Below are 23,311 nucleotides of genomic sequence, written 5' to 3'. Positions count from 1 at the left end.
TTAAACTACTAGAAGATTTACCCAGCATTGCTCAGGTCCTTAACTCAATTATTTCTTCTTCTTCCTCATTTAAATCATTGCCCTTGGGTGGGGGTGGGGATGAGGGCTTCAGTATGCAGGCTGCCCCAGAGAGAGAACGACCTCAGCGCTCTCTCACTGCAACAGCTTGAGGCCAGGTGAGAAGCACCTCTCCATGGCCACTGCAGCTCCAGTGAGCACAGCCAGGGGAGGAGTGCATATCCCCTGGCTGAGGCCGAACCGATTTGTCTGCCCTTTTGCTCCCCAGCCAAAATAAGGAATGCAGAAAACTGCAGTTTTCCCTCACTCCCTGAAGATGGGGAACAGTCAGCAATGTTACTGTATGAATGAGGGGAGGAAGAAGCCGCAGCCCTCCCACTACCTTCCCTAAAGGGCACCTGAGGGCTTTGGGGGTTTGATGCGCAGGGCAGTTCCAGACAGGGGAGGGGTGCACCCCTAGCCAGCCCCTTTCACCTGCCTGGTGATTCTGTCTCTATGGTTTCATGCATCCCAATATGCATGGAGGGAAAAGCTTCAGACCCATTCCCCCCCCCCCCCCCCACACACACTCTCTTACATTGCTTTAAGTTATGATAAGAGGACGCTGCATACCAGAGTGTTCAGAATTCAAGAAAAGAGTCTCATCAATCTCAGTACACTGGAAGCACAGAGTTTAGCTCAGTGCTATCATGCAATTACAAGAAATCACTTCAAAGGAATAAATATTCCATGGTGAGTAGCATGAGGGGGGTTCCAAAGCAGAGAGGACTGAAATTGAGATTAGCAGCAGTGTGAGGACTCTGGAGTAAATATTTCCCATAGGAGGCATTGATACATTACGAAGAGCTTGGCTGGGAGTAGCAGCCACTTCTCTGACTCCCATGCCACGTGTGCTGCAACACTGGCGGCTGGATCTCGAAGCATTAAAACGGTACCATTTGTAAAAACCTCTGCAATTTTTCTTATTCTCACCTAAAAATTACATGAAAAAAATCCAGCTCCTGAATAATTCAGTCTAGCACATCTGGACTTTAGTTAGAAACCAAACCAAACTTCCATAATTGTATGAATCAGTGTCTCTCATTGTTTTAATCCCAGAATCTGGCTTGGATGATTAGTAGTAAAATAGATTTGTTGATTATTTTATTATCATAAAGTGGTTGCCTGAGCACATTGCTTATCTGTTAGGTATTTCTCCCTCCTGACCATTTCTATCTTCTCAGCACACCCCATATTTCAATGTTCACCCTTGCCTTTTGTATGTTTATTCTGCAGACAGAAAGATCTCCTTGTTACTTGCTCACTGTAAGAGTCATAAGGGCAAGGAATCTCCTTCGGACAGATGCCTGTGAGTAACTATACTGATCTAGAGATTCTGTACTGGGAATGGTGCTGAGTTGTTCTGCTCCAGGGGGACCTGTGCTCCTCCAGGGAAGAAGGCAGCTTTCTAGACTTCCTCAGTGCCCAGAGGGAGGCCACTCACTGCTACACCCTTTTAAAAGATGTAGCATATATGTGTGCTGATCCAGCACCAAGTGCCAGAGTAGAGGAGTGAGCAAGGCAATTGCTTGAACCTATCTCACACCCCTCCTCAGGCTCAGAGGGAAATTGAGAGAGCAGTTACTGCATTCTACAGAAAGCAAGGACTGCGACTGTGTCTGACCCTGATGTAGGCTGTGCTCTTGCCCATCCTGTGCCCTTATGTTAGGGCCAGGCATATATTGGTGTGATATTGCTATGCTTTTTTTCCTCCCGGGCTATTTAAATATTCATCCTTTTTCAAAAAAAAAAGTAATCAAAAGCTCAATAAGAAAATAACAAGTTAATTGTATAGAATGGAAAACATTTTAAAAACATGCTTATTGTGGCTCTGGTTACAGTTATACAAAGAAGAATTAATTTTCTCCTCTTTTCTCTGCCCCTATTACCTGGAGTGGGCTGGATATATTGGACAAACATGAAAGCTTTTTTTATTCAGTGTGTTCATTCCTCTAGTGCCAATTAGCACTGCATAAATTGTTGTATTGTCATTTAGCAAGCTTTTCTTTTTAATATACAGTAAGCCAGTCTGATTGCTATGTAGCCCTGTGGCTGCCGACAGCTTCAGCTGAAAAGTTCCAGACTAAAACCATCAGCAACTGCAAAGACCCAGTCTGGAATGAAACCTTCTGCTACATGATTCAGAGCCAGGTCAAGGTACGGCCCTGAGAGCTCCCTCGTACGTGTGCTCTAGAGCAGTGTTTCTGAAAGTGCTCCGCAAAACCACTTTCAGAAACATATTAACTGGCTGCCCCAGTTTGTTTATTTACTGGCAACACGGCCATGGAGTCTCACAGCTCCCATTGGCTCCGTTTCTTCCTTTGCAGCCGAGGGGAGCTGTGGGAAGCCACTCTCTTTCCTTCTCCCCCTTTCCTTGCACAACCTAAATACAGATTTTCCTCAGGATTTCCTGCTTCCTGGACTCTTTTGAAAGCCAGAATGCAGAATTCTAAAATCACTTACCTCCCTTCCCAGAACGTGCTGGAGCTGAGTGTCTGCGATAAGGATGATGTTACCCAGGATGATCACCTCTTCACTGTGCGCTTTGATGTCGCTAAACTTCCACTTGGAGAAAGAGTTCTCATGTACTTTAAGTCTGATCCACAGGTGATGTATGAAATAAGGGAAGGGCTAGGTCAAAGGGATGTGCTCTCCTGGGTCTTCTGCCTAATTGTCCATTTGTATTATATTATGGTTTTCCTTCCTGTGTATTGGATTGCCCCCCATACAGAGGATAGTAATCTCTCATTCTAATCCCTGGAAAGGCCTCTTTGCTGTTGCAAACTGAAGAGTTTTGCCTCAGCACTTTTGGACAATGGGGGCTGGTGAAAATGGGAGGCTCTCTGCAAAGCAGTTTCTTGGATGAGTTTGCCACCAAAGCTGGCTGGAGACTATTCTCCCCTCCAACAGGTATTACTCCATGTTCTCTGTCACAGCTTATTGGCACCAACCCAGCAATTAGGTGGTGGTAGTGCTGACTCCTGCAACTGATAGTAGATCGTGTCTAGTACTCGTTTATGCATAGCTTATAATTATACAGTGTGACACTAAATAAGATGTCTAAATTGTACTGCACAACTGATCACTTACATTGAGAATTAGCTGTATAAATTCCTATTTAGAATGCAAATTTGAAAGTCATGCCTGGAAAGCCATGTCTTTTTTTTAAAACAAGTTCCTTAAGTGACACATTGGCATATATACAACTGGTGTGAAGGGGCAATTAACAGGAAAGCTTAGAATCTACATGGTGTGTTATGTCCAAGCTATGTCATTGGCTCAGGCACTACCAGTGCTACGGTAAAGAGTGTTGGCTAGGTAGGAGAGATGAAAATATCCTGTGTCTGTTCATGTGGAGAATGTTTGTGTACTTTTCACAGTGCTCAGAGAGGTCGAAGCAACAGGAGCACAGGATATAGTATTTATATAATGTATCCCCCCACCAACACAAAGAGTCAGAGCAGGATTTGTATTGCAAAATAAAGTCACGTATAGGTTGTCGCTTTTATTTTTTTTTAAGTCTTGAAAAGATGAAGTAAGCTGCGTCTGCTACAAAAAACTAAAGATGATTTTGCAGCAGCACATTTTGTATTGGGGTTGAGTTTATACATGCAACAGAGCTGTTCTGAACAGGAAGCATTATCATGTTGTTCAGGGATTCTTAACATTTTTCATATCATGAACCAAGTCTGTTGGAGCGATTATTTGAAGCTCACATTTGCCTTCCAATATCTCAGTCATGATTCCTTTTGTAATCCCAAAATGTGCCTGAGAGAGCTACAATTGCTTATAATGCAGAAATAATAGAAAGAACTTAGGTACATTTTTAATGCGATAAGTGCATTGTCCTTTATAAAAGACTATATTAATCACACAGAATCCTTTCACTCTTCAGTTGTTCATCTCCTCAATTCCCATCTAACCCTCCCTCTCCTGACAGCTGACCTCCCTTTTCTCCATCCTCATCCATGCTGCCCTAAAGCCAGATTTCCTTCTACTCAGCAGGCCTGGGCATAGTGCCAGGTGACATTTTCCTCCTCTTCCACTGCTCCCCTTCATGTTTGTTGGGGGTGTGTGTGTACTTTTACACTTCAGGTGAGTGAGTATGTGATTCCCAGCTCTGTTTGATCTAGCTCACTAAAAATAAAATGTATCTTTGGTAGGGCTTCCGGTTTTGGTTATATGTATTCTTGGAGATTTAATCACATGACAATATCTTTAATTAAATATTAATCTTTAATTCTTGGATACTCCAGGCTAATTCTGGAGTGTTGGTAAACCTAACCTACAGCAGCAGTGTCTCATTTGCAACAAGCGTAGCTGAATACAGGTTAAATTGAACAAGTAGAACTTTATTAAACACTCTGGACTGCTCTGTCCATGAGGCTGAGTTGTTTTCAGCCTAACTCCTAGCATTAGCTCTTATCCTGTTGCCCCCTCAAGAACAGTCCCTTCAGGGAACATAGGCCCTCTGTTTTCAGTTCCCATTGATCATCCTACATGAAGGACTAGTTGCTCTGAATATGTAGGTAGTGGCTTGGCTGCAGGCCACATCTACACTCTATTTTTAACATGCTAGTTCAGAGCTAGTGAGAGTGTCTCCTCAAACTGGGAATCACACCCCTTGTTTGAAGTGCAGACACATCCTCAGTTCCTAGTTACCCTCTTCCCCGGCAATCCAGAACCTTCTCTCCCGCTAGTGGTTTATCTATACTGCAGTGAAGAGATGTGGTCTCAGGGTGCAAAGACAAGCTCTGACTAGCTGAGCTGAAGCTAGTGTGATAAATATAGCCACATGAAAGTTGCAGCACTGGTGGCAGCTTAAGTTGGCCACTCAAGTGCAGACCTAGGCGGTCAGACAGGCTTGGCCTCGGGTGGGTAATCCATGCTGTGATGCCCACACTGCTGTTTTCAGCAAGCTAACTCAGTTCAAGCTAGTGTGAGTCTGTCTACCCACACTGTAAATCACACCTCCCAGCAGCAGTGTAGATTTATCCTAGAAGACTTCCTTCTATTTACAGTCTCTAGCTTTTCTCCCACTAATGGGCTGCAGACAGCATCTCTCTGTGATCCCAGACAGCATCTCATTCCTGCCTGCTCCCCCAAATAACAGCAGCCCACAGTAGAGATAGGTAAGCTGATATCTCATCTTTGTTAACCGCTGCTTTTATAGACATCTAGGTTCTTAGCAATAAAGAGTCTTAGTGCTTATGTAAAAGCAGCTAGAAGAAGCCAGCACCAGGGGAACTGGCAGGTATCAATGGATCACCACAAAGTGATCCACAGATCACTAGTAGTGCATGAGCCACAGTTTGAGAATCCTTGGTATAATAACCATATTATCTTTCTTTCTTCAGAGAAATGAGGAGCTGGAGGTGGAATTCAGACTGGAGAGTATGTAAGTAAAAGCCAAATGCAATAGAATCTGTAAGGGACGGAAGCAACAATTCAGTGACTAATGAATGAGTCCATTTCATTGGCCCAGAATGCATTATTCTTTGACACTACTACCAATAAGCATAATTTACAATGAGATTTATCATATGCATAATATCAAAGAATGGTGCATTCTGGGAGAATCATCAGTGAATCATGGACTGGCAGAAGAATTTCACAGAGGGGGATGAATTATTGAAAAGGTAGTTAAGTTTTTCCTGTAAATATCCATTAAGACATGATTAGTAGGACAGTCCATCCCTGCATCTGGCATTAGCAGCTTGATAGTTTGTCTTTGAGATAAATGAGGCAATACTGTCCTGTTAATGGTGTAATGGGATCTTTGAAAAATGCATCAATGTTTTGTGTGAAATCCTGGTTTTAAATTTGGAAACTTTATCCAAATGAAGCCACCTGTAACCTCAGCTTGGCCCGATAGGAAATCTTTGTTAGCTGAACTTGACAACTAGAACCTCACGAGCTGTTGTGCTTTTGCCATGGGAGACTTGAACCATGAGTCTTCTAGAATTATTCCTTTGCTCAGGCACATGTCCAAAATGTAGCACAAAACTAAGATAAGGAAGCTAACAGTTGGGAGAAAAGTCTCATTGAATTATACTGCACCCATTACTAAACATGCACTTTTCATTTTGTTTCCTAGTTCAGGTCCCTCTGAAACCATCGTAACTAATGGAGTTCTAGTGGTAACATTTATGTTCCGTTATCTTTCCTGTCCTTTAGAGTACTCATAATGCAAGTGGGATGAGGGTTGCCAATTTTGATTGTCAGACTCTTGGAGGTTTCACCACATGACATAATCTTTAATTAAAGTTTAATGTTTAATTCCTGGAAACTCCAGGACAATCCCAGAGGTTTGGCAATTCTAGGCGGGACTTGAGAAACTGTGAGTTGCTTTGCACTCATAAGAACAACATACACTCCTGCAGAGAGCGGCTGAGACTGAAAATGTAGATATGATTTCCTCCTTAGTCATTGGACTCACACCATCCCCGCCCGTGTGTCATGTTTGGAAAGCTCTGACTGGAGCAGCTGTGAGGTCTGTCAAGTCAGCAGTCCTACAATATAGTGGAATGAGTCCTTCTGACAAAAATTGGGAGTGGTGTAGTGGGAAGCTGCCTTTTAGCCATCATTCTTACCCTATTTCCTGCAGTGGGAGACACAGATATCTGTAAAGCTATGAGCTCCCCCACAGACATTGGTATTCAGTCCAATCCACTGACACTGTATGAAATGGTGGAGGAACAATTTGCTTTCCCATAGTCTTTTTTCTTAAACCATTCCTGCAAATTACTAGCACTTAAACATTCATAACAATAACAATTCCTCAAAGGCTCTGCTTTCCAGGGACACTGGTTCTCTTAGTTGCTTTTTCTCATTTTTTCATCTGAATTAGTCTTTTTTGCTTCTCCATATCCTGATAATGCTCTTTGGCTTTCCATACACTCTTCAGAGAAGCTCGGTTGTAAGTCGCAACTACCGTTCTTACAGCTGATGGCACATATGACTCTCTACAGTTATTCAGTTTCATTCATAATTGGATAGCAGGGTCATTGTGGAACATTTGGTTTTATTAGGGGCTGAGCAGACTGCCTACATAACATTCAATAGCAATGCATCAGGGATGAGAAATAGAACCTCAAGCCATGCTATTCTACACCATGAGTTATTTTATTACTAATCTCTGTTGCAGTCTCGCAAAGTCTGCTGTTTAGAAATTCAAGTGGATGAGAAGAGGGGAAAGAAAAGGAAGCCTTATTCACGTGAGATTTGCTTAATTAACTGGCTATAAGTAACCCAATGTTGATTCTGCTATGGGGATTGGCTATTCTATGAATCATTAAAATAAATAAATGGAATATAATATTTCCACATGACACAACTTTGTTACATCAACTGTAAAAGAATAATCTATGTTACTGGTTACGTGGACTGCATGACACATATCTGTTTAGTGAACTCTTTTGAAATAACACTAAAGCTGAGATTTTAATCACACAAAGGTTAAAGTTATGATTCTGATAGCAGCATTAATTTTGTTTCCTTATGTGAGTTGATCATTACAAAAGGCTTTTCATAAATGATTACACAACTTAAGTGAAATAATTCAGAATACAACATATAGAAAAGAGTACAATTGCTTAACATTACATTGTGTTGTACTGTTTTCCAAATAGTGAATCACATTGTCCAGTGTGATATTAATTTAATGAGAGAGCAATCTATCCAGACCAAATATTCAAGTGTATAGAATTAATATTGATTTTATAACTAGAATTGTCTGACCTTTCTGTGATTAAAATCTCAAGCATGGCATTGCAGTAATGTTGTTTTTATATTTTCTTTCCTTTGTGCATTTCTTGAAAAAATATTAGCAAAACAATGACAACTTCCTGCATGTTACATTTTAATGTTTCTTCTAGAGGCTTTTTTCCAGATTTAATCTAAAATGTTTTGTTCATTTTTATATTGTTAGCACCATGGTGCCCTGTTGTGTGAGGCATTGTAGAAACATGCAGGCCCTGTCTAAATTAGGGAAAAGACTTGTTTAAAAAGCTTGTTAGTTAACCCATTTTAATTAACGTATTTAAAACCCATTAAGCACTTTGGCCAAACTGCTCACAGGTATCTGGGTCCTAACTCCCTTTCAAATCAAACATCTACATACCTTTGGCTCTGGGGCTGACCATGACCAACTAACCCATATTAAAGGTGTGAAAATGTGTTATTTTAGTGAATAGGGTATTTTAAAAAAAACAACTCTTTCCCTCCTACTCTGTATAAGACTGTGGTAAGAGATAGCCCACATTGGAGGAGTTTACAGTCTCAATAGACATGATAGACAGAGGAAAGAATGTGATTCCCATTTCACAGCTCAGGAAATGAGGCACAGAGAGATTAAGTGATTTACCCAAAGTCACACAAGATCTCTGTGGCAGAGATGAGACCTGAACTGAGATTTCCTGAGTCCAGACCTGCTGATGAGGGGGAGGGACAAAAGTGACTCTGTGCCACTACCAGAAGTGGCCACCATGTCCTGCTGCTCTAGAGAGCAAGGGACCTCTCTGTGCTGCTTCTACCCTAAGCACCAACTCCACAGCTCCCATTGACCAGGAACTGCAGCCAATGGGAACTGCAGGGGTAATGCCTGTAGGCAGCAACCTGCAGAGACCATCAGATCCTCTTGCCTAACAGCCACTGCCAGAAGGGTGTGCTAGTCATTTTGGGGAGCCACTTGAAGTAAGAACTACCCTTCTCACCTCCTCCTGCTCCCCAACACCCCGCTCTAGCACAGAGCCTACACCTTACATGCAAACTCCCCCAGAGTCCACATTCTGCACTCATTTCCTCCCAGAGCCCATTCCCACACCCTAACTCCCTTCCCCAGTCTGGTAAAAGTGAACGAGGGTGGTGGAGAGCCAGTGATGGAGGGAGTGAGGATTGTATGGAGTGAGAAGGGTCAGGACACGGGCAAGACCTCAAAAACAGTAGGTCAGGGAGGCAGTGCAAGGGTCTTTGGGTTTGTGTGATTAAACAGTTAACAACCCTACCTGGTGGCCATGTGGAAGCATAGATGCAACTATGCTTACTTAATGTCAGGAAGACTATGTCTACATGGACATGGCTTGTGCATGTTTGTGGGCCCATCGATTATTCTGCCCTGGGGCCTGGAACTGCTGTCAACAGGACTGCCCAAGTCCCAGCCAGTATCCTAACTACAAGGTCATCTCACTCAAACAGTTTCATTGCTATGGAAATAACAGCCCTTGCAAGAAGTGTAGTAATAAAAACCTTTTATTTATAAAGGAACTAAAGATACAACAGACAAACCTAGATAAATTGTTCCATTCATTAACGGCCCCGGATGTTTTCTATTCATGACTCTCACATGTGGTATATTGCTAAAGATTTGCTGGTCTTGAATAAAATAGAAGCAAATAAATGGAAGCAAAACTCCAAAAACTTCATGTATCCGAGCCACTTCTGGTGAAACTTCATTTTACCCTAATTTCTGCTAATGCCTTGAGGGTAAATTGATTATCCAACTTCCCATTTATCTAAATATTTTAATAAAATAATATTGCTTAATAAGTGGTCTCTTGAAACTCAGTCTAGAGCAATTTAGTTTAATTACAAGGCTTTTAAAATACCCCTACAATGCTACATTTCCGGTCTAATAATAGTAAGTTCTGTATGCGCTTTGTCTTCTTCCTTTAGGAAAAAACATCTCCCTCACAGTGAAAGGGTCCCATGAAGAGACCCAAGAACTTACACTGGCCTCTGATCCCATCATTTCAGCTTCAAGTCTCACTAAGTTCCACTATGTTGAGAATAAGCACCCAGCACTAGATGTTATTCTGCCAAAGGAGAAACCATATTACTCCTTTGTAAGTTATCATTGGAATTAATAAACTTAGTAGTAACTTTAAAGAAACAGATGCATTAGACAGCAACATTAATCCATCTTCACTTTACTCCTTATAATAAAAAATTTGTATGCATTTCTTTAGCGTACCTGTTCCTATCATACGAAGGCAGACTCCCCATATGTGGCTCTCAATTCACTTCCCATAGGAGAGAAAGTAACAATAACAGAGGTGAGTGCCTACTGTTAGCTCTTAGGAATAAACACTGATCCATATCTGGGTTATCATCAGTGTAACAATAATGGTGTAGACCTTGGAAAAAATATTGAAAAAGGGGTAAATGGAGGAGAAAGAATGAAGGTAATTTCTTCAATGAGATTTTCTGGCGTTATCCTTATGGAGGAAGAAGGTTAGGGAAATTTGATTTTGAAGGCTGTGCCCCTTTCCCTCTGCATGAATCTTTAGAGCCAGCTCTCTTTCTGTCCCACAGAGGTCAATTAACTCTTTGCATGTTGTCTGTGATCCTGCAGCACCAGCGGTAGCCACACAACCATGGTGGAGCTTAGACTTGCTCTGCAATGCAATCTTGTATTCATGCACCTGGGATTGGGAGTTCCACGATTCCAAACTCATTGCAGTGAATGGAAGGTGGAGGAGAATGGCTGATATAATCAGAGACCTCGGCCCAGAATACTGGTGCAGTTACCTGAAAAGACTGGGATGTTGGAAACTCCTGATTTATTCTATGATTCTGCAGTTTTATGGTGATCAGCAATATGCTTTATGCTCATGTAAACCCTCATTACAGGGCCACAATTAAGTGATGTTGCTCAGAGCCAAAATTTAGCTTTTGAAAAGAAAACACACTACTACTCACAAAAACCCTGAGATCTACAAAAGCCAATAGTTATAATAAGATTTTTATGGTTATTCAAGCAAGTCACCTTGAACTGCCATTTATTTCACTAGTTCTCAACCAGTGCTTGCCACTTCAGACTTTTGTGAGTGACACTGTAGGCACTCCATCCTGATCTTAATGATAAATCACAGTGCTAAGATTTGGGGCACTGCCACTTAATTCCTCCTGTTTGGGAATGAGGGGTTATTTTAACTAGCTGCAGAACTTGGGTAGCACCAGCTTTCTGATGGGCAGCAAATCCCACACAGCCACATGGGAGGAGGCAAACACTGGCTAGTACTACCACGGTCTTCATCTGTTTAGGATGAGCATCTTTACAGAGAATAAATTAGTGATGTTGTATCCATATACATAGAATCTCTGGGTTAGGTCTGCATTGCTGAAGAGAGATAAGATAAAGCTGAAGGGAGGGGAAACCTTAAAAATGTGATGGCACTTAAGTTATTTGTATTCTTGGGTTTTCAGGATAAAAAATTTGATTTGAATGTGAAGGCTACAGACTGGTAAGAGATCCATCTTCTTTGGATGTTGATGATTTTGTCAGCTGAATTCTGCTTTCTCCTTGTCTGTTTATAGAAAAAGTCTGCTTACTGTATGTCAACAATTTGTGCTGACAATTTTTAATTAATTTAGACTGAAAGCTGGAATGTCATATATATAAAAAAAGAACGTGGCATATACTGTACCCAATATTTTCATCAGTTTAATGAGACCCATATATGAAATAAAAATAGTGGCATACTTAGCAATTTGAAATCTGTATTTGCCCTGTTTTCTTGGTTTCCTGCTCAGCACAATCCACAATCTGACTTTATGCTGTTTAGGTATAAAGTTGATAAGATATAGTCAGCAAAGCTTATTTTAGTACAGCTCTCCAAAAAGTATTGAACTCTAAATACAGTCACAAGATTACATCTAAAACATAGCAGGTTCATCCTTCAGAATTTACTTATAGGTGTTAATTTTCCCCTTTTTTTCTTGTTTTTTTCCCCTTGCTCATGTTACATCAGTGAGTCCATGTAAGGACAAAGACTTTCTTGTCAGATTGACTCTTTTTGAAAGTGGTTGATTGTTTGCACTGTAAATTCAAAAACTGGCTATCAGTAACAACATGCAGTATCTAAGCCTGTATTTTTCCTGGTCTCTGTTCCAGCTCAGAAGACCTAGATGTGCGCTTAGGGTTTGACTTGTGCACACAGGAGCAGGATTTCCTGTGTAAAAGGAAGAAATATGTTGCTGCTGCTCTGAAAAAGGTTCTCCAGTTAGAAGAGGACTTGCAGGATGACGAGGTATGTAGCACAGGATCCCTGAGATCCGCTCAGCTCAAACACTCAGCATCTGGATACCTAATCTGACACATTTACTATTATCAAAACTTCTGACTGGTGTGGAGAGGCTCACTTTAAGAAGTTTCTCTCTGATACCAATTTTCTTATCCAACCCATCAATAGATACAGTTGTCTTATCCCTCCCTTACACTGTCTTGAATATGCACAAAGTCCATCCCAATATACTTCAGTCATGGCTCATTCTGAAAATCTGCTTCCTGCTTTCCTGCTCCCACCTCACAAAAAGCCTGCGATGAAGTATCATTGCCCCACTGTTTTACTCCCATACACATTTGTTCTCTCCTTTTGAGTTATGTCGTATTCCTGGCCAAAGAGTACTGCTTTTGTTTCGTTTACCCCATGCTGCTCCCTCCTTTGTTTCTATGAAGGATCCTGTTCATTTCATCAAACAGTCCTCTATGATCTCTTTCCTCCCTCCTCTTACTTGCCCCATTACCCCCTACTATCCTCTTCTTCCTTTCTTGACTATTCTGTACCTCTCAGCAACTCTCTCTCCTCCTCACTCCTACCTTTCCTTGCCCTATTGTTCCTTACCTATCTTCCTTAACTTGTCTTTGTGCTTTAGCTACTTTCCCTCACACTGTAACTTCTAATGACTGCTCAGTCTCCTTTCCTCTTTCACCTCACAACTGACAGTATGCACTAGTTACTCTCATTGCCCTGAATTAAATTTCCTTCTGATTCATTTTACATCCAATCCCGTCTGGTTATCAATTTCTGTCCTCCAGTGAAATTGCTTTCAGTCAAGGCCTTTAATCATGCCAAAATCTCAGGGTTTACTCCATCCTCACTGTCATTGTTCTCTCCAATGCTTTTGACACTTTTTATAATCATCTCCTCCTTGACATTTTCCCTCCTTGAGCTTTTGTGATACTGTCCTTACTTGGTTTTCTTCCTGTCTTACTATTTGATTCACATTACCTCTCTTCTGTATCTGTATGTTTGTTTTCTCTTCAGGTAAAGAATTATACCTCCTTTTGTATTTGTACCAAACATAGTATGTTTTAGGTATGCTGGAAACAAATAACAATAATACTCGATCAATACCATCTTCTTTGCCTTCGTCTTGTCCCACTTATTCAAGGTTGGATGTTCTGTTCTTTATCTCGAAGCATTCTTATTGAGTGTGTCTTCCAACATGATCTCTTTTGGATTACAGAACTACATTTTTCTTGATCTTCCTCATGGTTTTTGACTCATGACTCCCATATCTTATGTTCTTTCACCTACATATCTCATGTCTTCCTGAACATCTGACACCTGTCACTGTTGGAAGACTGAATAGTGGGCTAGATGAACTATTAGTCTGATCTACTATGGACATCCTTACGTTCTTCATTGGCTAGCCGTCTGAGATGTACATCATGGCTGATCTAATTGTGTCTTATACATTTTGTGCTATATTTTACTTAGCATATTCTTATCATGGAATTTCTATCAAATACCTCCATTTGAACCAAGCACACTCGATGTGATTCCTAACATCTGCATCAATATTCTTCTCATGACTCAGATTGAGCAGTGTGTATCTGTTGTTTTAGGGTCCAGGTTGGAACCTGGCTGTCAGGAATCTGAGTTGTAGGTGGTCAAGCCTACAGGTTGTAGCCTGAGGGCAGGACCCAGAGGTTGAGGAAGGTCCAAAATCAGGAAGTAAGACCAAAGATGAGAACTAGAGTCTGTGTCTGACTGTCAGAGCTCAGAGTCAAGACTGAGTCAGTGTGAGGAATCAGAGCTGGTGGCTGGCAGAAGTCAGGGAAGGCAAGAGCAGGGCAGGAAGGCAGGGGTGCTGGGCAGGATCTGGGCTGGAGCAATGGAGGCAGAGGATCTGTGGGCGTGTGCTTTGAGTGGCCAGTAAGCTATTGATTCTTCTATTGGCCACAAGCAAAGCAACATAAATCCCACAAAGGAGTGAGCTAGGACCCAAACAAAGGGCTGCATTTAAAGGAGGCCAGAGTCATGACTGAATATCCCTCTAAGGACAAAAAGCCTGTTTCTTTAGCATACAGTTTAATATCCCCATAGGGGTTAATTTGGGCTTTGTGACTCCCTCTGAGGACCAAGCCATGGAATCTCAGCAAACCTATAGGAGGTGACAGCATTGGAAAAAGTTTGCAGGTCTTCATGCAGCAGCTGCAGAATGTGCTCAGGAAATGAAAGCCCCTCCCCACTACAACTGGTAATCGCTGCTTTCTTTCACATCCTCTTTGTGCTTGAAGATAGAGACCAGTATGCTCTTCCCATGAGCTTGGTATTTTTTTGGAGGATTAATTTAAAGAAGTTCATCATTTTCAGTTAAGGCTATAATTTTTTCCCACAGGCTGTGTCTACACTGGGCCACTTATAAGCTGCGAGCTGTCTACACTGGCCCTTGAATTTCCGGAAAAGCAACGACGCTCTACTGTACAAAATCAGCCGCTATTCCGGAAAAGCTACGCTGCTCCCGCTCGGGCATAAGTCCTTATTCCGGAACACTGTTCCGGAAAAGGGCCAGTGTAGACAGCCCAGTAGTCTTTTCCGGAAAAAAGCCCTGATCGCGAAAATGACGATCGGGGCTCTTTTCCGGAAAAGCGCGTCTACATTGGCCACAGATGCTTTTCCTGAAAAAGGGCTTTTCCGGAAAAGCAGCCTGCCAATGTAAATGCTCTTTTTCCGGAAATACTTATAATGAAAACTATTCTGTTTTAAGCATTTCCGGAAATTCATGCCAGTGTAGACACAGCCACACAGATTGTGGAAGTCATGGAATCCATTACTTCCGGAGATCTCCATGAATTCAGGCTTGTCTGCCAGGAGTCGCAGGGTTCCCCTGCCTCCTGCAGCACGTGGGGGACCCCACAGCTCCTAGTCAAGGGGTACAGCAAGGGACTCCCACAGCTCCCAGCTGCTGCTCCCAGGCAGCGGGGCCTCAGCTCCCAGCACAGTAGGCAGCGGGCTCCTCTCTTCCCCCACAGTTCCCAGCTTATGGGGTGAAGGATGCCTCGTGGAGCTCCTGGCCACCATAGATGGCAAGGCTGCAGCTCTTGCCTGGCTTGGGCAGCATGACCCCCTCCCTTCAGCCCCTGGCCACTGTGGGCGATGGGACCTCCTTCAGCTAGTAGCTGGAGCAGGTGAAGTAGAGGTACGCTGGAGTACCAAACCAGGGGACCCAGGAGCTCTCAGCTCCACAAGTAGTAGGGGTCCCCACAGCAGCCCAACTTCTACAGGCAATGTGGGGACCCCGTGGCTAAGCTCCCCATTTTATCAGGGACATTTTTAGTAAAAGTTAGGGACAGGCCAGTGAACTTTTCATTATTGCCTGTGACCAGTCTGTGACCTTTATTAAAAATATCCCTGACAAAATCTTATCCTTAATCATCCTTACCACTCCCCCATGGCTCAATGATTTAAATTCCTCAGTTGGCACGCCCTATGTTCCCACTGCCTTCCTATGTGCCATCTTCTTTAGTGCTGTCTGACTCACTAACACAGTGATAGCTCTTCTAAGGTAGAGTTGCTTGCACATACTTACCTCAGTGATTTCCTCACGTTCTCCCCATTGAGCAGTTTCTCATAAAACCACTGACATCTCCTAATGATTTTGTTATCTTCCATCAGCACTCTTCCATTTTGTCTGATGCACTTCACAACTCCTAAATCTTCAGTGCTTCTTTGTCTGATTTTAGCTAATCTCTATATTCCTTTTTGCCCTTCCTTGCTCGGTAATTATACATATGAAGCTTTAAGTACCTGACCATTAGCTTCTGCAACCATTTTTTTCAGCTTTTCCTTTACGAGCTTAAATTCCTCATAACTTTCCAGCATTTTTGCTTTCTGCCATCACTTGAATTTTCCTCCCTTTTCTTTACTGCTTCATGCATTTCATTAGGCCCCCCACCACATCTTTTTTCATTTGTCCGCATACAACTTGTGATCTTTCTATACTACACTGGGATATTTTTCTCCAACTCTCATTGGTATCTTTGTGGCTGGTTTAGTTATTACTTGAACTCTGTAGAACCTCATCCTTAAATCTCAGACTAACTTCCCCATTCACAGGTCTCCACCACTTTATCCATTGCACCACAGCTCATCTTTTATTCCTGAATTGCCTTTTTCACAAGGAGTCTGTTATATGCAATCTGTGTTGCTCTGCAATCTGCTATTCTGGGATCACTGTACAGTTTCTGATTTTTTTTAGCTCTCTTCTCCTTCTTGGGGCATAATCAATCTGGGACCTGTTGACACGGCTCCTGTATATAAAGAAATACTTCTCCTGCTCTATAAAATATATTGACAACAATCAGGGCATGGGCTCTGGTTAATTCTAAGATATCCTCACTAGCTTCATTTCTGGTCTCAAAGCTTTATCCTCTGATAGTTCACACTGCGTTCTCCTACATATCTATTGAGATCTGCTCTGAAAATGAGGTACTTTACATGTGGTACTTGACTTATTACATGATTCAATGTGGCACATATCACTATATAACATACAGGTTTTGGTCACTGTTCAGTGCTTTTCTAACTTTCATCAACTGGTCATTCTTCCTTTGGATGTCCACTCCCATATCCGGTAATATTTCTGCTGCTAGTGTCCCTACTCTGTTCCTCTTCACTACTGAGCATCCTCTTACAGCCCTTCTTTATGTACATGGATTTTACCCCTTCCATTTTGTCTCTTGTATACAGGCAATGTGCACTTTCCTTCACTTTATCATCTCAGCTACTTCATTTTGCTTCCTTTTCATTGTTCCCACATTCAGGGATGTCAGAGAGAACTCTTTAGCTTGCTCTTTTTAGCCACATGGGCCACAGTGTGGTAACTTGACCATTTTCCACAGCCATGAGACAAGAAGTTGCATGTAACTTCTTGGGCACACCCTATCCTTTGTACTGATATACTCCTTGAAGATGAAAGCTTGTGGACCGTATGTGAAGGATACAGCTTTCACAAACTGGCTGACCACACCTGACATTCTTGGTTTGAAATTGGAGTTTTCCCTTCTCCTAGATAGACTGCCTGGATGGCTAATGAGTCCCCTCTGCCTAGAGCAAGTTTCTTATAATGTGTCAGACTCCCATCTTTCACACCCCCACCTCCACTTAAACACACCACTGCAATGGGAAGGCAAGTAGTAGGAGTTTGGCTGCTAGAAGTTATGCATTGAGACAGTCATATGAGGCATTTTCTAGGGAATGAAAACCCATCTTGGCAACAAAAACGTTTTCAGAGGAACAAAAGCTTACAATAAGCCCTCCCCTTCCCTATTTCAAATAGATGCCTGAGCTACTCAGGTTGGGTCCAAATCAGATCCTAAACTTCCCCAGTGTTTGGGAGTGTGCATATGTGTATTTCAGTTTTGATCTTGTCAGAAGAGAGACTACCATGGTGGTTTGGAACGGGAGTTGATCTAGTGTTCATATGACATGTGCTTTGCAGTAATTTGCTGTCTTTGTGTTGAATAGATTCCTGTAGTGGCAATCATGACAACTGGTGGTGGAATGAGATCACTGACAACGACGTATGGCAGTCTATCGGGTCTCAAGAAGTTAAATGTCATAGATTGTTCTACATACCTGACTGGCTTGTCTGGTACAACCTGGTAAGGAAGACATGATGAGAGTTCTCTGTGTGGGTGATACAAAAATCTATGCTAAAGAAATATTATGGAGCCACTGGTAACAGCTCCTCTCAGAGCAGAGTTGTGGTCTGAAACCTATTTATGACCCATTTTTTTTGACCCATTTATAACTTTGCTAGAAAAATCTCTTTTGGACTGGGAAATATTTATAGTTAGTGTCAGCGGAGAAGAATGTTTTTGGGGTACGTAGAAGGCAGAATCGATTTAGGACATGGAACCTTTTGCAAAGTGTACATTAACCCTTCAAATTGAAAATGTTAAATTTTGCACCTTCTCTTATAAAAGCTACTGGTTGTTTTTGTTTTTTCCCCTTCAATATATTTCCTAGGACTATGGCAAATTTGTACAGAGATGCTAATTGGTCACAGAAGGATCTGGATGAAAAAATCAATGAAGCTCGAAAACATGTGACCAAATGCAAGCTGGGTTCTTTTTCCATGGAACGTATGAAGTATTATAACAGGCAGCTACAACAGCGGAAAGAAGAAGGACATAGGACATCTTCTATAGATCTGTGGGGGCTCATTGTTGAATATTTGTTACATGATGGGGTACAGTATATCAAAGCATGGTTTTATTAAATCATTACAGTATAATAAATAATATTGCACTTATAATATTAACTTTATGGATGAGGAAACACGTCTCCCTTCCAGTTAACAGATATTTATAACTTTCTGAATCTGACCCATTTGGGATAATATTTTTTCAGTCTCGTTCAGAGTGCTCTGTGTGTGTGTGTAAGCGTGGACCACTTTTTAATATTCATCTGGGGCGGGGGGGAATTACTGTTTTCACTAGTAGGCTATGGATGCTTTGCATTGGAAAAATCACATTTTGAAAATGTAATAGTTAAGTGCTGTAGTTATAGTTTGAAGAGTGTTAGAACAACAAACAGTGGGCTATTATCCATTTGCTTTTATAGCATATGCAATTGCTGTATTCCTGTCCCATGCATTTCCAATCCTGTGTATAGCTGTAGACCATGCCAGAACCCCTTTATGTCCTAGGCATCTCTTCTTTTATTCACTCCCTATCATGTTGGTCTGAAAGTGCCATCACAACATGTACCATATAGTTACCGAGAACGTGCAGTCAACAGGGTTGTAAGCAGTTCATGAAAATTTTGTAGAATATGGAAGATCCCAGTCACATTAATCCCTGCACACGATGCAGTCATATAATGGGAAACATGGCTGAAATGTGACGATTTTACTGTATTCCAAGTATAGATACACTGTGCCAGTCTATCCCCCCACCCCTCAATTTAGCCATTTTTCTTTTGAAACAGAAAGACTACCATAAACTCTCGGATCAGCGACAGGCAGTGGATCAGGGCCAGAACCCATTGCCCATCTATGTGGCAATCAATGTCAAAGATGACTATAGCACTATGGATTTCAAAGGTAAAGATACTCCAGAGATGTACTCGCTTTTTAAACTGAGGAAGCAGCTCAGTTTTGTGGGTAAGACCTCATATAGATTAATCCAAATTCCCTCTAAAGTAAAGACCAGGTCATGACCTGGTCAAAATTAGCATAGTTCCTCTGAAGTTAATGGAGCTATATAATTTTACTCCAGCTGGCTTTTTGTAATCCCTGGCTTTAATTTTTGGGATGTTTCTACATTTCTGGAGTCTGTCCAGGTTCAAAAATGCTTGTAATAAACTTTCAGTGGTTCAATCTTTTTATAACTCTCTTTATCCATTGGATCACAGCATAAGTCATTGTCCTCAGCAAGGTGAATGCTCTCAAAGGTTTTTTGTTTTTGTCTTTTTGTTTGTGGCTGTTTGCAGAATGGATGGAATTCACCCCATATGAGGTTGGAATCATGAAATATGGAGCTTTCATTCGCTCTGAAGACTTTGGAAGTGAATTCTTCATGGGTCGGCTGATGAAAAGGCTCCCAGAATCCCGGATCTGCTACTTGGAAGGTGATTTATTGTCCTGGAAATATGATGATAGACTAAAAAATGTGTTTGAATATATCTACCGACCACCTTGCATATGTACCTGTGAGGTTCAGGCAAGTTTGTACTTGGGGGTGACAAACTTGTGCTGTTGCTGCTACTCATGGCTACACTCCCATTTTTAGTGCATTAGCTCAGATGAGTGCTAGCACAAGAATGTGTACGTAAGCTGGGACTCCCTGCATCTTGATCTTGCAGTGTAGACATAGCCCAAGCTTGTTCAATTTAATCTCTTGAATATGGTCTTAATCTAGAATTTTAGCTCAGATGAATATTTGTCTGTAATAGCGTGACAAAAGGTGACTAAACCTCATGCAGTCAGTGAAACTATAATGCTCTGCAACACAAGCATACCAGTGATATCTAGAAAATAATATAACAACACTTGACCCTTTTGAGAATCTGATATACCAGTACTTCCCGGATTTCAAAATTCTTGAGTTAATACACTCCTAGAAAGAGGGAGAGAGAAATTAAGATTCGTAAGCAACAGAGAAAAGAAAGATGATTTCGGAAGGAAATGAATGGATGATCTGGAGAGATACAGGAAGGCTTCCATCTTATGCTGGATTTGACTTATAACTTTTACTGTGACAGACTATATGAATTAGTGTTAGGCAAAATTGTTTCACTCAAGGTAGAGACCTGTAAAGAACTGCTCTGCTTAAGGAATTACTGAGAGGGCAGGGGGAGTATTTTGCCCCAGAAGTCACAAATTCTTTTTCAGGCTCTCAGGTATGTAAATGCAAGCTGCACCCTGTGTTAAAATGGTTAAAGTCATTTCCTTGGTGCATCATACCTGGTCTACAGAGAGAGCAGCGTACATAAGAAGACCGCATTCCTGAATTTCCCAGAGCACAGACGCTATTGTGGCCCCTTTCAAGGCATACACAATAGAGGAAGATTCCTTGCACCCTTCTCCTCCCCTCGCACACCCACACAAAGCCAGACACGATCTGCTCCTTAAAGCTTAAAGACCCTAAGTCAGACAGTAACAGCAAAAATTTTGAATTGTGCAAAAACAGATGCCCACAAAAATAAAAGGTAACGGAACAATTTCAGGTGGAAGGATAAAAGGCAGTTTTCAATTAAATGCTCCCAAAACTCGATCATATAGGCTAGGGCTACTCAACATGCAGCCCGTGGGCTGCATGTGGCCCGTGGCCTGTTGGTTTGCGGCCCGTGGTGTGATTTGGGTTTATGCAGGGCTCAACACATAGCCTGCAGGTGTGAGCCAAAACAAAAAAGTAATCAATATAATGGTCTTCTGTTGATATATAATTTAGTAGTTAAATTCCTGGACTGTCATTGCTCATTAAAAGTGCTAACATATGGGTGGAAATTGGGTAACTACTGCATTTTATTAATATCAGCAGAACTGACTTAAATGGGACCTGCGTGTTGTGTAGTCTTGCCTTAATCTTTGTATTCATGCCCATCAGTGTGAAAGAATCTATTTGCATATATTTGCATATATATTTGCATGTATATGCAAGCACGCTTAAGTTGTGGCCCTCGGCATGTGCTGTGAGTATCATTGTGGCCTCGGGGGCTTCCAAGGTTGAATAGCCCTGATATAGGCCTTCATAAAATCTCTAGCATGGCCCACTCTCACCATTTTATTACAAGTGTTGAGTTATTTGGTGTGTTTTTTTTCTTGAAGTCTAGAATCATATGAGTACATAAGAATTACAACTTTAATTAAAAAAAAAAGATTTCTTAGCTCTCATAGTATTAGAGCAAAGCTTGGAAATGTGCACCAAAAATGCCCTAAAGATTAAAAATCCCAGAAAACAAACATAAAACCTCAATATTTTTAAACCCATCTCATTATTTTAATCCAATCTTTTATGATTTTTAGAGGGCATGACTTACGTTTTTAAATGCGAAGGGTTGGCAATACTGATATATTTCTCCTTACACAGGCATGTGGAGTAGTTTATTTTCCCTGAATCTGTTATATATCTGGAATTTGTCTCACACTTCAGAGGACTTTTGGCACAGGTGGACCCGTGACAGAATAAATGATATCGGTAAGTTACCTTATAGCTCTGCCGTAACATTTATTTATCATTATACTTCACATAAATTGGAAGTATTTTATTTTTAAAAATCTGTGGACCAGATTTTTACTGATTACCATTCTGGAATAATTTCTGATTAACCTTTAGATCACTATACATAATCATTGACTATGTAAGAGAGTAAATATAGTCAGGAATAATGAGCCTGGTTTACAGATATTTAGTGACTGAAAAAACACCACATGAATAGTTGCTGGGGGTTTTAATTTTGGCAAATACAGTTCAACATAGTTTGTCAGTGTTATGATTTGTAGGCAGTGTGACGTTGTATGGCTTATTGGATTTTGGGGATTTGTTTTTAAGATAGCCCTGGGGCATTTTAAGAAATTTTGTCTTGATAGATCACAAAAAAGTGTATCTATCTTTTGTTAAGGTGCTCATGAGAATTTTCATCATGGACACTCAACTAATGGCATGCAGATTTTAATTGCTGCTTATTGCTATTCTGGGGGCTTCTTAGAACTATTTATGTAGGCGAACAAGCCCTTTTATTACTTCTTTTGCAGAGGAAGAACCTGTCCTCCCTATGAAGTCACATGAACAGAAGACTCAAGTATTCACCTCAGCAGGTCCCTTTTCCCGTGCTCTTCGTGGTGCCATTACAGAGCGTGTGTCAGTTGCCCAATACCACAGTTTCCTAAAAGGCCTCCAGCTGCATAACAACTACCTACAGAATGACACATTTTGTAGATGGAAAGGTAATAGCACTTGCCCTTCTGCAACATCCTTTGAAGGAATTTGGAGTCTGGAGTATAGTGTGGAGGCTTGGGAGAGAATGAATGGATTTTATTTAACAAGAAAACAAACAATGCCGCTCCCCTCCCAAACCCTGCTTCCCTACATGCCAACCCTTGAGCCTACTTTTAAACAGAATTGTTTGAGCAACCAATTGAACTTGATAGGGCTGAAAATCTTTAGTGACATGGATATGATGGGGCTCAAGCTCATTTCTCTTTGGGCTGTAGCCACTTGATTAAATCTCCATAGGTGCTCTCAGTGTGTAGACAGCATTCACGGTCTTTATGAACACAGAAGAGACACTAAGGCCCAGAGTCACAAAAGAATTTAAGGCCCCTAACTCCAGTGAGAGTTTGAGCATCTGGGCCTGAATGGGTAGACAAAAGGAATCCTTGATCATTAGAAGAGTGCACCATTGCTGATCAAATGGGCTAAATGCCAGCTTCCTAGAGATCCCCGGACCTGCTTATCTAATGCTCCAGTTAATTATCTGCATTTTAAACAGAATGACAAATTAATTTATTTGTTAATGGTTAGCAGTTAAATTCTGTGGTTAGCAATTAGACTCCTATGGCTGGTCCAAGCCAGCTCTGTGTGCAGGGCTGTTTAATTGTAGTGTAGACTTCAGGGCTCTGAGGCCATTGGGGTCCCAGAGCCAGACTCCATATCAAGCCCAGAAGTCTTCAATTCACAGTCCCACAGCTTGAGTCCTGTGAGTGTGGCAGCTGGCACAGGCCAGCCGTGGGTTTTTAA

At 41.5% G+C, this 23,311-nt stretch overlaps 1 protein-coding gene across 1 annotated transcript in view; it reads left to right on the top strand.

The window, feature by feature from the left end:
• LOC102448586 (cytosolic phospholipase A2 epsilon-like) overlaps positions 1 to 23,311 on the top strand; it is a 35,189-nt gene that overhangs the window by 5,623 nt on the left and 6,255 nt on the right. The window contains exons 3-18 of the mRNA XM_006130348.5: positions 1,294 to 1,366; positions 2,078 to 2,214; positions 2,533 to 2,664; positions 5,415 to 5,455; positions 6,155 to 6,197; positions 7,205 to 7,274; positions 9,730 to 9,899; positions 10,023 to 10,109; positions 11,263 to 11,300; positions 11,951 to 12,086; positions 17,592 to 17,728; positions 18,096 to 18,318; positions 19,059 to 19,173; positions 19,563 to 19,700; positions 21,662 to 21,769; positions 22,327 to 22,518. Of these exons, the coding sequence (XP_006130410.4) occupies positions 1,294 to 1,366; positions 2,078 to 2,214; positions 2,533 to 2,664; positions 5,415 to 5,455; positions 6,155 to 6,197; positions 7,205 to 7,274; positions 9,730 to 9,899; positions 10,023 to 10,109; positions 11,263 to 11,300; positions 11,951 to 12,086; positions 17,592 to 17,728; positions 18,096 to 18,318; positions 19,059 to 19,173; positions 19,563 to 19,700; positions 21,662 to 21,769; positions 22,327 to 22,518 (1,840 nt within the window). The remainder of the gene's footprint in view (positions 1 to 1,293; positions 1,367 to 2,077; positions 2,215 to 2,532; positions 2,665 to 5,414; positions 5,456 to 6,154; positions 6,198 to 7,204; positions 7,275 to 9,729; positions 9,900 to 10,022; positions 10,110 to 11,262; positions 11,301 to 11,950; positions 12,087 to 17,591; positions 17,729 to 18,095; positions 18,319 to 19,058; positions 19,174 to 19,562; positions 19,701 to 21,661; positions 21,770 to 22,326; positions 22,519 to 23,311) is intronic.

The sequence above is a fragment of the Pelodiscus sinensis genome, chromosome 5, assembly GCF_052426305.1.
Source record: "Pelodiscus sinensis isolate ZL-2025 chromosome 5, ASM5242630v1, whole genome shotgun sequence".
NCBI lineage: Eukaryota > Metazoa > Chordata > Testudines > Trionychidae > Pelodiscus > Pelodiscus sinensis.
This window is presented reverse-complemented; position numbering and strand designations above follow the sequence as displayed.